General features: G+C 38.3%; 1 protein-coding gene across 1 annotated transcript in view; it reads right to left on the bottom strand.

Annotated features, from left to right (window-relative positions):
• Nucleotides 1-12,239, bottom strand: part of PTCD3 (pentatricopeptide repeat domain 3) — a 41,996-nt gene that overhangs the window by 8,498 nt on the left and 21,259 nt on the right. Inside the window, exons 15-19 of the mRNA XM_067470117.1 lie at nt 7,758-7,847; nt 6,123-6,151; nt 3,760-3,866; nt 1,062-1,140; nt 871-961 (exon numbers count right to left, since the gene is read on the bottom strand). Coding sequence (XP_067326218.1) covers nt 871-961; nt 1,062-1,140; nt 3,760-3,866; nt 6,123-6,151; nt 7,758-7,847 — 396 coding nt within the window. The remainder of the gene's footprint in view (nt 1-870; nt 962-1,061; nt 1,141-3,759; nt 3,867-6,122; nt 6,152-7,757; nt 7,848-12,239) is intronic.

Here is a 12,239-nt window from a genome sequence, read left to right as displayed (position 1 = left end):
CCACCACCGAGAAGGCCCTATCTCTCGTCCCCACCAGCCGTGCCTGTGAGGCGGGTGGGATCGAGAGCAGGGCCTCCCCGGAAGATCTCAAAGTCCTCGTGGGCTCATAGGCCAAGAGGCGGTCAGTTAGGTATCTTGGGCCGGAACCGTTTAGGGCTTTATAGGCCAATGCCAGCACCTTGAATTGAGCCCGGTAGCAGATCGGTAGCCAGTGGAGCTGGTACAGCAGGGGGGTTGTATGCTCCCTACGTCCCACTCCTGTTAGTATCATGGCTGCCGCACGCTGGACCAGTTGGAGCTTCCGGGCCGTCTTCAAAGGCAACCCCACGTAGAGAGCGTTGCAGTAGTCTAAGCGGGATGTAACCAGAGCGTGGACTACCGTGGCCAAGTCAGACTTCCCAAGATACGGGCGCAGCTGGCGCACGAGCCTAAGCTGTGCAAATGCTCCCCTGGTCACCGCCGAGACATGGGGCTCCAAGCTCAGCGATGAATCCAGGATCACACCCAAGCTGCGAACCTGCGCCTTCAAGGGGAGTGCGATCCCATCCAGCGCGGGCTGTAACCCTATACCCTGTTCGGCCTTGCGACTGACCAGGAGTACCTCTGTCTTGTCTGGATTCAATTTCAATTTAGCTTTGGAGATGCAGAACATATGCCATCTGATCACCCATAGAAAACCATGATAACCATATCTAAGAAAATAGAGTTGATGCGTCTATCCAAGTGCCCCAAATAATCCCAGGTACAGGCCTAAAAACCAAAACACCAAGATTTTTGTTTTGTGGGGCTGTGTAATAATAAATGCACAATAAATATAAACAAATAAATAATAAACTCTGCCAATAATAAGAAGACAAAAGTAATATTAACCTTTCCAGATCTGGGGAATCATTTCCAAACGACTGCCTGTGTCCAATGCTTGAAGAAGATCCTGCATCCCTTTAGAATTAGGGTAAAACATCTGATGGAACAAGTAAAGATGGTGAAGGCAGTTAGATCACAACCATTTCAATTCAGCAACCTCCCAACACATTCTCACACAAATATTAACACATACTTACTGAAGGAGCCAGTTCCTTATACCACTTCAGTACTACATCCAGCTGTTCCATCATGCACAACAAGGTGAAAAACCTTCCACTGCAGCAAAGGAAGAAATAGGCTATTGTTGTTCATTGTATATTATTGTATAATGTGTTATGATGTTAACTGTTTTTTATACTGTGTTATTGTAGCATTGAATTTTTGCTGTTCTTGTGTTAACCGCTGTGAGTCACCTAAGGGCTGAGAACTGCGGTATACAAATAAAGTAAATAAATAAATAAATAGCAAATTATTAAAACCCCAGCAAATATAAACATTTAATCTGTTGGTTTATGGAATCTATGTCATGACTTCTCAATAAACTCTAAGTAGCTGACAATAGAATCTATATAAATAAAAATGTAATGTTTGTTTGTGGGATTAAAAGAACTCAAAAACCACTGGACAAATTGACACCAAATTTGGCCACAAGATACCTACTAACCCAAGGAGTGACTAAAAAAAATGATTTTTTTTCATTTGGGAGTTGTAGGTCCTGGGATTTATAGTTAACCTACAATTGAAGAGCATTCTAAACTCCACCAATGATGGAATTGAACCAAACTTAGCACACAGGACTCCCATGACCAACAGAAAACACTGGAAGGGTTTGGTGGGCATTGACCTTGAGTTTGGGAGTTGTAGTTTACCTACATCCAGAAAGCACTGTGGACTCAAACAATGATGGATCTGGACCAAACTTGGCACAAATATTCCATATGCCCAAATATGAACACAGATGGAGTTTGGGGGAAATAGACCTTGACATTTGGGAGTTGTAGTTACTGGGATTTATGGTTTACCTACAATCAAAGAGCATTCTGACCCCACCAACGACAGAATTGGGGCAAACTTCCCACACAGAACCCCCATGACCAACAGAAAATACTTAAGGCCATCCAGTCCAACTCCCTTCACCGGGGCAAGAAAATCTAATCAAAGCCCTCCTGACAAAGAGCCATCCAGCCTTAGATATAGATAGATATATATGATTCACACTAACAGTGATATAGTATTAGATTTGAAGGGGACTCCTAAAGAAGGACAATTATATGTTGCATGTTCCAGAGTAGGCAAATCAGACAATCTCCACATCAACACTGACAAAGAAACAACAAGAAATACTGTTTACCCACAAGCATAAAGACATTACATATATTAGAAATCAACACTTTCTCATTACTTTATTTCCCAGATCACCTGACTGGGCCACAGCAACGAGTGGCAGGGTTCGGCCAGTTCATCATAATTTGAAAATTTTCAGTAAAGGGCATACAACAACCAGAATTTGTTTGCTTCTCAGAACTGAAGCAAATTCAAAACCTGCTAACTTGATATAACTAGTATGTTTTGTTGTTTTTAAAATCTGATGACACAGATTTAAATCAGTCCAAAATGGGAGGTTCAAAATAAACTCTGACAATCTCTTCCCGTTCCAGTTCATATTTCTCTCTTTCCTTTCACACACAAACATAATAATAATAATAATAATAATAATAATAGGGAAGTGTCTGACGTGTGATCCAATACAACAGCCAGCATAGTGACCATGCTGGCTGTGTACTCATCTTGTTGTGTTTCAAATAATAATAATAACTACTACTACTACTACTACTACTACTTTATTTTTATACCCCACCACCATCTCCCCAAGGGGACTCGGGGCAGCTTACATGGGGACAAGCCCATCAAGCAAACTGGGGACCTTTCCACAGTTGTGCAGGTTTCTATATTGATAAATACTCCCCCAAATATTCTGGCTTCAAAATCAAAATCAAGTACTGTGCCGAAGTCATTGATACTATGTATGTGTTTAAATGTTAGAGTATATGTTTGTGTTTGTAACAGTAGCTAAAACTAGAGTTATCTGGTTTGAATCCACAGTGAGCGTTGCCAAGGAGACCAGGCAGGCTAGCTCAGGAGAGTGAGAAGTGGGCGGAGCCAAGCAGAAGAAGTTATGTGCGTCTTTGGAAAAAGGGGAGTGTGTGAGTGAGTGTGGAGGCTTGAAAAGCCTGGGAGAGAGGTGTGTGTGAGCAGCTGGAGGTTTTTCAGTCTAGAAGGGCTGAAGAGAGAAACCTGGCCAGTTTCTTTAGTCAAGGAAGACTAAAGGAAGCTTGTTAAGATCCCTAGTCAAGGAAGGACTAGAGATCAGAGATTTGATCAAGGAAAGATCAAATTAGAAGGCTATTCATAGTAGGAAACATTGTTCACTAAAGAGCTTCACCTCAGTAAAAGTTAGCCACGAGCTGTGTTATCTGAAAGAGTGGACTGTATTAAAACCAAGTGATATTCAAAGTTCTATAAGTTATTTAACAGCCTGCAACCATACGCTTTTTACACAATAAACTTATCTTTTGTTAAAAACCGTCTCATCTCATCTAACCTGCGTCTGTAGAGCCAGATCTCATCGGTGGTACCTCAAATACCTCACATTGGTGGCAGTTATCTTAATTTACAAGTAATAATTGGCCTCCTCTATAATATTTTCTTATACACAATTGAGGCCTGAGATTAATTCCCTGCATAATCATCCACACCTGTACAATTGGTTCGCACATCTTCTCAAGTACCATTGTCATCTTGCTACTATAGTAACATTACAGGCAATAACATTATGCCTCAAACGGAAGTGCTGACAACAGAATGGAGAAATTAAGAGGAAAAAGCAATAATTACTAGTAAGAGGTTTTCTGCATCATGTCTCCTATCATTTTATTGTTCCCTTGTGTCTCCAAAGCGCTATGTAGCTGATAGGCAAGATGAATATCCTTCAGGTCCAGGCACTGCAATAAAGACAAAAAACATGACCACTGAGTCCAAGATACACCATGCTGTATAAGGCTTTACAAAGCTTTCTCTTTTCTTTTTTCAAGAGGGCTTGTTAAAAAGCTTGTATTTTATTGTTGGCAGCTTTGCACATCTTCTTTGGATGAATAGATGGGTTTATTGTCGAAGGCTTTCATGGCCGGAATCACTGGGTTGTTGTAGGTTTTTTCGGGCTATATGGCCATGTTCTAGAGCAGTGGTTCTCAACCTTCCTCATGCTGTGACCCCTTAACAATTCCGCATGTTGTGGTGACCCCCAATCATAAAATTATTTTCCTTCCTACCTCATAACTGTCATTTTGCTCCTGTTATGAATCGTAATGTAAATATATGATGTGCAGGATGAATTCTCATTCACTGGACCAAATTTGGCACCATTACCCAAATGCTCATATTGGAATACTGGTGGGGTTGGGGGGGGGGGGATTGATGTTGTTATTTGGGAGTTGTAGTTGCTGGGATTTATAGTTCACCTGCAATCAAAGAGCATTCTGAACTCCACCAGCGATGGAATTGGGCCAAACTTGGCACACAGAACTCCCATGACCAACAGAAATTACTGGAAGGGTTTGGTGGGCATTGACCTTGAGTTTTGGAATTGTAGTTCATCTATATCCAGAGAGCGCTGTACACTCAAACAATGATGGATCTGGACTAAACTTGGCACGAATACTCAATATGCCCAAATGTGAACACTGGTGGAGTTTGGGGGAAATAGATTTTGATATTTTGTAGATGCTGGGATTTATAACTCACCTACAATCAAAGAGCATTCTGAACCCCACCAATGACAGAATTGGGCCAAACTTCCCACATAGACCCCCCATGACCAACAGAAAATACTGTGTTTTCTGGTGGTCTTTAGTGACCCCTCTGATACTCCCTCATGACCCCTCCAGGGGTCCCGACCCCCAGGTTGAGAACCACTGTTCTAGAGGCATTCTCTTCTGATGTTTCGCCTGCATCTATGGCAAGCATCCTCAGGGATTGTGGTTTCTTTGTTTATGAATCAACCCTTATTTTCAATAAAAGGTAATTTCTAATGCAGAGCTTTGCAGACGATTACAAATTACCAAGACACCCCCTTGTTCTCCATTTCAAATAAAAACTATTAAGGTAAGATTTCTTTAAAAAAACAAAGTTGTGCCTTTTCTGATATAATATTCTTTATATCGCAAGGACAACAATAGACTTTAGCAGGAATTCAGCATTAAACCCATGCTATGAAAATGTAAGACTCGATTAATTTGGGGGGAAAGGCTTTTCATTCTCAAGTCCTGTGCATTTCCATAATACGAAACATGCCTCAGATTTGATTACAGCTCTGTTGTATTCAATTTCAGTAAATACGGTATGACAACATTTATTTAACTCCAAAGTGAAAGATGTACAAGACTGTAATTCATTTACGACACTAGTTTCAGGACTGCAGCTTAGTATCTTCTTTATCCATACAAAACTGTATGCTTTCTTTTTTTAAAAGAAATTTTATTGAGTTTCATATAGATTACAATGAAAGAGTGAGAACAATAAGGTATAGAAAAGCGAAGAAAAAGAAAGCATAGAAAAAACTCTAAAACCCTAAAAAACACTCTACAAAAATACGCCTACACACACACACAAAATAATAATAATAATAATTTTAAAAAATGACTTCCATTCCATCTTCTTGGATAATATTTTCCAAGGAGCCTCCAGTGGCACAGTGGGTAAAACGCTTGTGCTGGCATGACTGAACACTGACAGGTTGTAGGTTTGAATCCAGGGAGAGCATGGATGAGCTCCCTCTGTCAGCTCCAGCTCCCAATTCGGGGACATGAGAAAAGCCTCCCACAAGGATGGTAAAACATCAAAAACATCCTGGGCAACATCCTTGCAGACGGCCAATTCTCTCACACCAGAAGCAACTTGCAGTTTGTCAAGTCACTTCTGACATAAAAAAAAATCAAACCACTGGTATTTTTAGCAGAGATTGATGTGAATTAAAATCTAAAATATCTAGAGGCCACCAAGTTAGGGAAGGACACAGTAATCATTTATAAGGAACAAAAGCTGATGATGGGGAAAAAAGGAGTTATGCATGGAAGTGGGTTGCTACAGCTCCAAAGAGCAGAACAGATCAACAAGTTTGTAGAAATCACAGGTAACTAGAAAGCTATGGAAACATACATTCACATTTAAAGCATGAAATAGCAGACATCAAAATCACTTACTATTCTCATAGCATTTGCGAAGAAGTAAACTGAAAAGGAGGAAAGAACAGCCACTGTTAATTTAGATGTCTACCAACTCAGAAGATACACATGTGTTAGGCTTCTAAAGATTACTTAGACAGGTCTGCAGGGCTCAACAACACAGCAAATCAAGCAATCCAACTCTGATTAAACAGTCAAGCCAGAATACCGTATATACTCGAGTATATGTCGACCCGAATATAAACCGAGGCACATAATTTTACCACAAAAACTGGGAAAATGTATTGACTCGAGTATAAGCCTAGGGTGGGAAATACAGCAGCTATTGGTCAGTTTCAAAATAAAAACAGATACCAATAAAATTACATTCATTGAGGCATCAGAAGGTTAAATGTTTTTGAATATTTACCTAACACTGTAATTTAAGATAAAAGTGTCCAACTCTGATTCTAACCTTCTTCAACGTAAATGTGCTTATGTATCCTTCCAATAAGAATAAAGAGAGTAACATAATGTAATAATAATAATAATAATAGAGTAAAATAATGGAAATGTAATAATAACAGTAATAATAGAGCAAAATAATAAATGCAATAATAACAATAATAAAGTAAAATAATTGTTGTTGTTCATTCATTCAGTCGTTTCCGACTCTTTGTGACTTCATGCACTCGTCCTTGGTAAAGTAAAATAATAATGTAATAATAATTGAGTAAAATAATAAATGCAATAATAATAATAAATAGAGTAAAATAATACATATAATAAAAATAATAATAACAGAGTAAAATATTAAATAACGTTGACCCAAGTATAAGCCGAGAGGAACTTTTCAGCCTATAAAAATGCCTGAAAAACTAGGCTTATACTCAAGTATATACAGTAACACCACACTTATGGCAATCCCCAAGTTACAAACAAGAAAGGTTTTATAGGTTTGTTCTTAAGCTGAATTTGTTTGTATGTCAGAACAGATAAAGTTTTTAAGTGTAACCTTTGGATTGCATAGGGAAGGGTTAACACCCCTGTGGTGTTGCTTCTTTTGACAACTGGATTTTGGAAAAATGGTTTGTTGTCGAAACAAGGATTTGTGATAAATCTTCCGTTGAGACACCTTTTCCCCATGATAACTTCCCCAGGAGTGAATTTTGCTTCCTAGGGGTAGATTTCTCTCACTTCCTGTTGTCTCAATCCCATTCTTAACTGGGAGTCATTTGTAAGTCAGATGTTTGTAACTTGGGGACTACCTGTACTGACTCCTATGGTTTGATAAAATAAGGGGTTTTTTTGTAATGCAAACATGTTTCAAGTTAGGTAAGTTAATTGTTAACCATTGCTAATAATGCCTATCCACATACACAAAGCAACCACACACAGTTTTAATACTTTTGAACTGGAGGTTTTCAGTTACCATGCAGAGTGAAGCATGTAAATCTAGCTAGCAAATATTCTCTCACATTACCCATCAGCAAATATTTTCTCACATTACCAAATAATAGCATGTTCTGTCATGATGCTATATATAATCTTGATTTTGAGGAATGTTACCAAAAACTGTTCCATTTCTACTAAGTTATAGTAAGCTATTTTCTGCCATATATATTATTCCTGCACATCACAAAGGTAGAACAGAATAAAGAATGAAATACATACTATCATCTGGGTCTTGAGGGTAAAAACTCTTTCCCTCAATTTCATCTAACACCTCATAGATAATTTCTGTTTGGCCTCGAGAAGACATGGCTGTGAAATAAAAGAAAGACAGGAGATTATATCTTCCTTCTATCAATGTGTTTCTCCTATGGTGCAACAGATAAAATGCAAAATAAGACATAAGTTATTTTCACAACTATTCTGTTTACCCGTATAATCTGGCATATAAGACGACTGTGCGTATAAGATGAGCCCCAACTTTTCCAGTTAAAATATAGTTTATGATATACTCACCGTATAAGACTACCTCTCTTCCAACACACACCAAATATTTTTTTAAAGCATCAGATTTGATTTCAATATTGTAATTTTCCTATTACTGTACCTCCTTCTCTGTCTCTCAGATCTTGCACATGTGCACCTGCACCACTTCACTGCAGTCAGGAGCGAGATCTGAGAGGCAGAGGAGGAGGTACAGTAACAGGATACAAGGGCGGGCCAGACAGGTAAAAGAGTTGTGTTTTTCTGGGCCCAGAGCCACTCTATCTCTTTTTCCCATGCCCCGGGCACCCCGGACACCTGCAGCTTGCTCCGTCTTCACTTACACCTTCCCGGTGAGGCGCCCCTTCACCTCACCATCGGGACCACATTAAGTACACGAATCCTGATGAATGGATTTTCTTCTACCGTACATGTACAGCGTCACCCTTAATGCTTTCATACAGTTGCTGCATACGGCAGGGATGCGGCCACTGCCATTTTTGAGCTCTCCCCACAATATGCAGCAACGACAGATTCTCCAATCCGGATTGGAAGTTTCAGCACCCACTCTATAAGACTCCCAGTGTATAAGACTACTCCCATCCATAAGGCTACTCCAGTGTATAAGATGACCCCCGCCTATAAGACAACCCCTGACTTTTGAGAATATTTTCTTGGGTTTAAAAGTAGTCTTCTACACCAGAATATACGGTAGTTCTTGTTCATGCAAGTGCAGATGGTGGCTGACTTCTTTGCTGCTGTATGTCACACCAACATGAAAATGTAAGAGTAGAAAATGTACACACAACACCCATCAATAAAACTGGTCCCAAAAACACTGGACATTTTAATACTTTTATACCCCAACTTTCAGTGGAACTTTAAAAAAATGCAGAAGTCAACTTCAGTAGATATGAAAAGGTGGCAGTAATGAGACCAAACTTCTCTTGAAATGTTACATAGTAGACAAAGAGACAAAGTTCTGAGAAGCCAGAGGTTTCCTGAGAAAATCAGGATCCTAACCTTTAAAGCTTTTAAAGACTATATATGAGAAAAGTAGTCCAACCAGAACATGTAGGTTGACACAGCCTACACTAATCAAAAATCTTCCGAACCATTATCAAAGACCTATTTAAAGCATATCACAATAGTTTAATGTGAAAGTAATCAAAGCTTCAACAGCGGTAGTCCAATCTTAAGCTTCCAGTAACATTCACAATCTAGTTATCAAAAAGCCCTAAAGCATTTGGGGGATTTGATAAGAAGATACCGATGACACTAAACTTCATACCACTTACCAACAGTCCTCAACAGTTTTAAAAAAGATGCTAAACAGAATAGTTTAAGCCAATTTTCTTTTAGATCGTACGCTTTTGTATATTTTAATTTTTTTTCCATATGGTTTCCCATTCTGCCAAATTTATTGGTCTCCCTATATTACTGGCCCATTTCACCACACAATCTTTTATTCTTTCTTCTTCCGTATTCCACTCCAATAATTTTTTGTATATTAAAGATATTGGTTTTTTCCTGGATCTTATGATTTTGTCCCAAATGTTGTCTTCTTGCATGAAGCCAATTTTTTTATCCAACATAAAAGATTCTTTTAATTGTCTGTATTGCAGCCACGTTACGTTTGGGTATAATTTCTTTATTTCTTCTTGGGTTTTTAGGTGCATCTCCTGGTCTTTTTTTTCCATTATTACTCTGTAGCAGGGCCACTTTATCCATCCCAGCTCTCTTCTTTGACAGGCTTCTAGGGGTGATACCCATAGCGGGGTTTTATTGTAAATTCTTTCTTTATACTTCTCCCACGTTTTTATTATCGCCGACCTGGTGAAATGGTTTCCAAAGCCCTTTTCTATTTTTCTTTTCCCGTACCAAATATATGCATGCCACCCTTTCCTAAGGTCGTGGCCTTCCAAATTTAACTGTTTTTCATTTTCTAGCCTAATCCAATCGAGTGTCCATGTTAGCGCACATGCTTCTGCGTATATCTCTAAGTTCGGCATTGCCAATCCCCCTCTATTTTTCTCATCAGTTATATTTTTAAAGCTTATTCTATTTTTCTTATTCTGCCAGATAAATTTCCTTATATCCTTATTCCATTGGTTTATGCCTTTCTTGTTCCTTATGATTGGTAAATTTTGAAATAGGAATAACATTTTTGGTAGTATATTCATTTTAACACATGCTATCCTGCCTAATATTGATAATTTTAGATTTTTCCATTTTTCCAGATCTCGTTTGATTTCATTCCATTTTTTTGTATAATTATTTTGAAGAAATTGTGCGTAATTTGGCGAGATAATAATTCCCAGATATTTTATTTTTGATGCTATTTTGATATTCCATTTCTTCTCAATTGTAGCCAAATTCTTTTTGGGGATGTTTTTTGTTATTGCTTCTATTCTATAGGTGGCACTTAACACCCCAGAAGTTGGGAAAATTTTATAAGAACTTAAACACCAAATGCTGGAAATGTGGGGAAACAACGGGCACGTACTACCACATGTGGTGGAACTGCAAAAAAGCCAAAAAATTTTGGAAAGAAATCCAGAAAAGATTACAACATATAATGAAAATTAAAATTCCACTCTCCCCAGAAATATTCTTACTGGGAATAACAAAAGAGGAAACGGACAGGAATGTAGACAAATTACTATTCTTGGCGACAACAGCGGCGAGAATATGTTACGCCAGATATTGGAGAAAGGAAGAGATACCGGAAATTGACGAATGGGAGACGAAACTTATGGAGGTAAAGAACATGGACAGACTAAGTTATCTAATCCAGAAAAGCAAAGGAATAATAGAAAAAGAAACAGATTGGACAAGAATAGATGAATACTTCAAAGAGAAATGATCCAGAAATTAAAGATGGGAGAAAATATATCTCCAAGACTCAAGCGAGAAATTGAACAAATAGGGAAAAAAAAGAAAGCAATAAAACAAGAAGGAAAGAAAAGGAAACTCCTCGCTAAGGATACTCGGAAGACAGGCCGAAGGAAGGGGGAAACCCCGATTTTTGTCTCTATTACTTTTAATCCACTTTCTACACTTCCCCTCTTTGACTTTTTTATATCCTCACTCTTACCCACCCCATACTTCCCCAAGTCTATCTCCCAACCACTCTCCTTTCCTCTTCATTTTTCTTCTACTCCCCTCCTACTTTTTCTGATCCTCTATACTGATCTATTTTTAACTACTGCTCTCTTTTAATCATATGTATATGAAAAATGTGAATAAAGATTATTTTAAAAAAAAGATGAAAAACAAAAAAGGAGGCAGGAATAAATGCTAAAGAACTCCATGGGACAAGTCTCCCCCCCCCCCCCAAAAGAAAAAAACCCCAGATGGTATAGGACTGCAAACCCCATCTGCCATAGCATCTTAGAGGAACTGATGGGCTGATATTTATTTACACTCTGGCTTTTCTTCTAAACTAAATTATAGTTCAGTTTCTGGAGGGCCAAAGGTAACCCATGCTAGACTCCACCTTCCATGAAGCAAAACTAGTCTGTAGTAAGAATTGCCACAGAATAGGGGCCATGAAGGCAAGTAGATATATTTTCCTTCCCAGAATGTTGATTGAGGATTTGTTCACACCACAGTAATTGCTGGTGGCCACTGACTGTTTAGGCTGTCATTTACCTTACAAGTTTAGGAAGGTTTTATAGAAGGCAGCAATGCTAAGATTTCTTGTGGCATTTTTAGAAACAATCATTCGATCTATATATTAACAGTGGCTTTCAGAGTTTAAAAAGAAATAGGAGACATCAGGGAAAACTCACTTTTGTCCTAAGAGCAATTATAACTAAAATATTCTAATTACTATATTGTAAAATCTAGGAATGACAATTCAATAGTGCAACACTTCATTTTTAAGAAAGCAAAACACTGTACCATGATAATAATAATAATAATAATTATTATTATTATTATTATTATTATTATTATTATTATTATTTATACCCCGCCACCATCTCCCCGATGGGGACTCGGAACGTGAGGCCAAGCCCAAACAACAAATTACCACAGAATAAAACTGAAAACGCAAACAATAAACAACATCATAATTGCATAAAACATATAAATGCACAGCGATATAAAATTACAATAAACACAATCACAGTGACAATGGGCGGGTTACATGTAATAGTTAAAAGGAAAAACTAATTAAATGCTGATTTAAAAACTCGGGTGAGATAAAGGAGAAGC

Source organism: Anolis sagrei, chromosome 6, assembly GCF_037176765.1.
Source record: "Anolis sagrei isolate rAnoSag1 chromosome 6, rAnoSag1.mat, whole genome shotgun sequence".
Classification (NCBI taxonomy): Eukaryota; Metazoa; Chordata; class Lepidosauria; order Squamata; family Dactyloidae; genus Anolis; species Anolis sagrei.
Note: the sequence above shows the minus strand (reverse complement) of the source record. Positions and strands in the feature narration are given on the sequence as shown.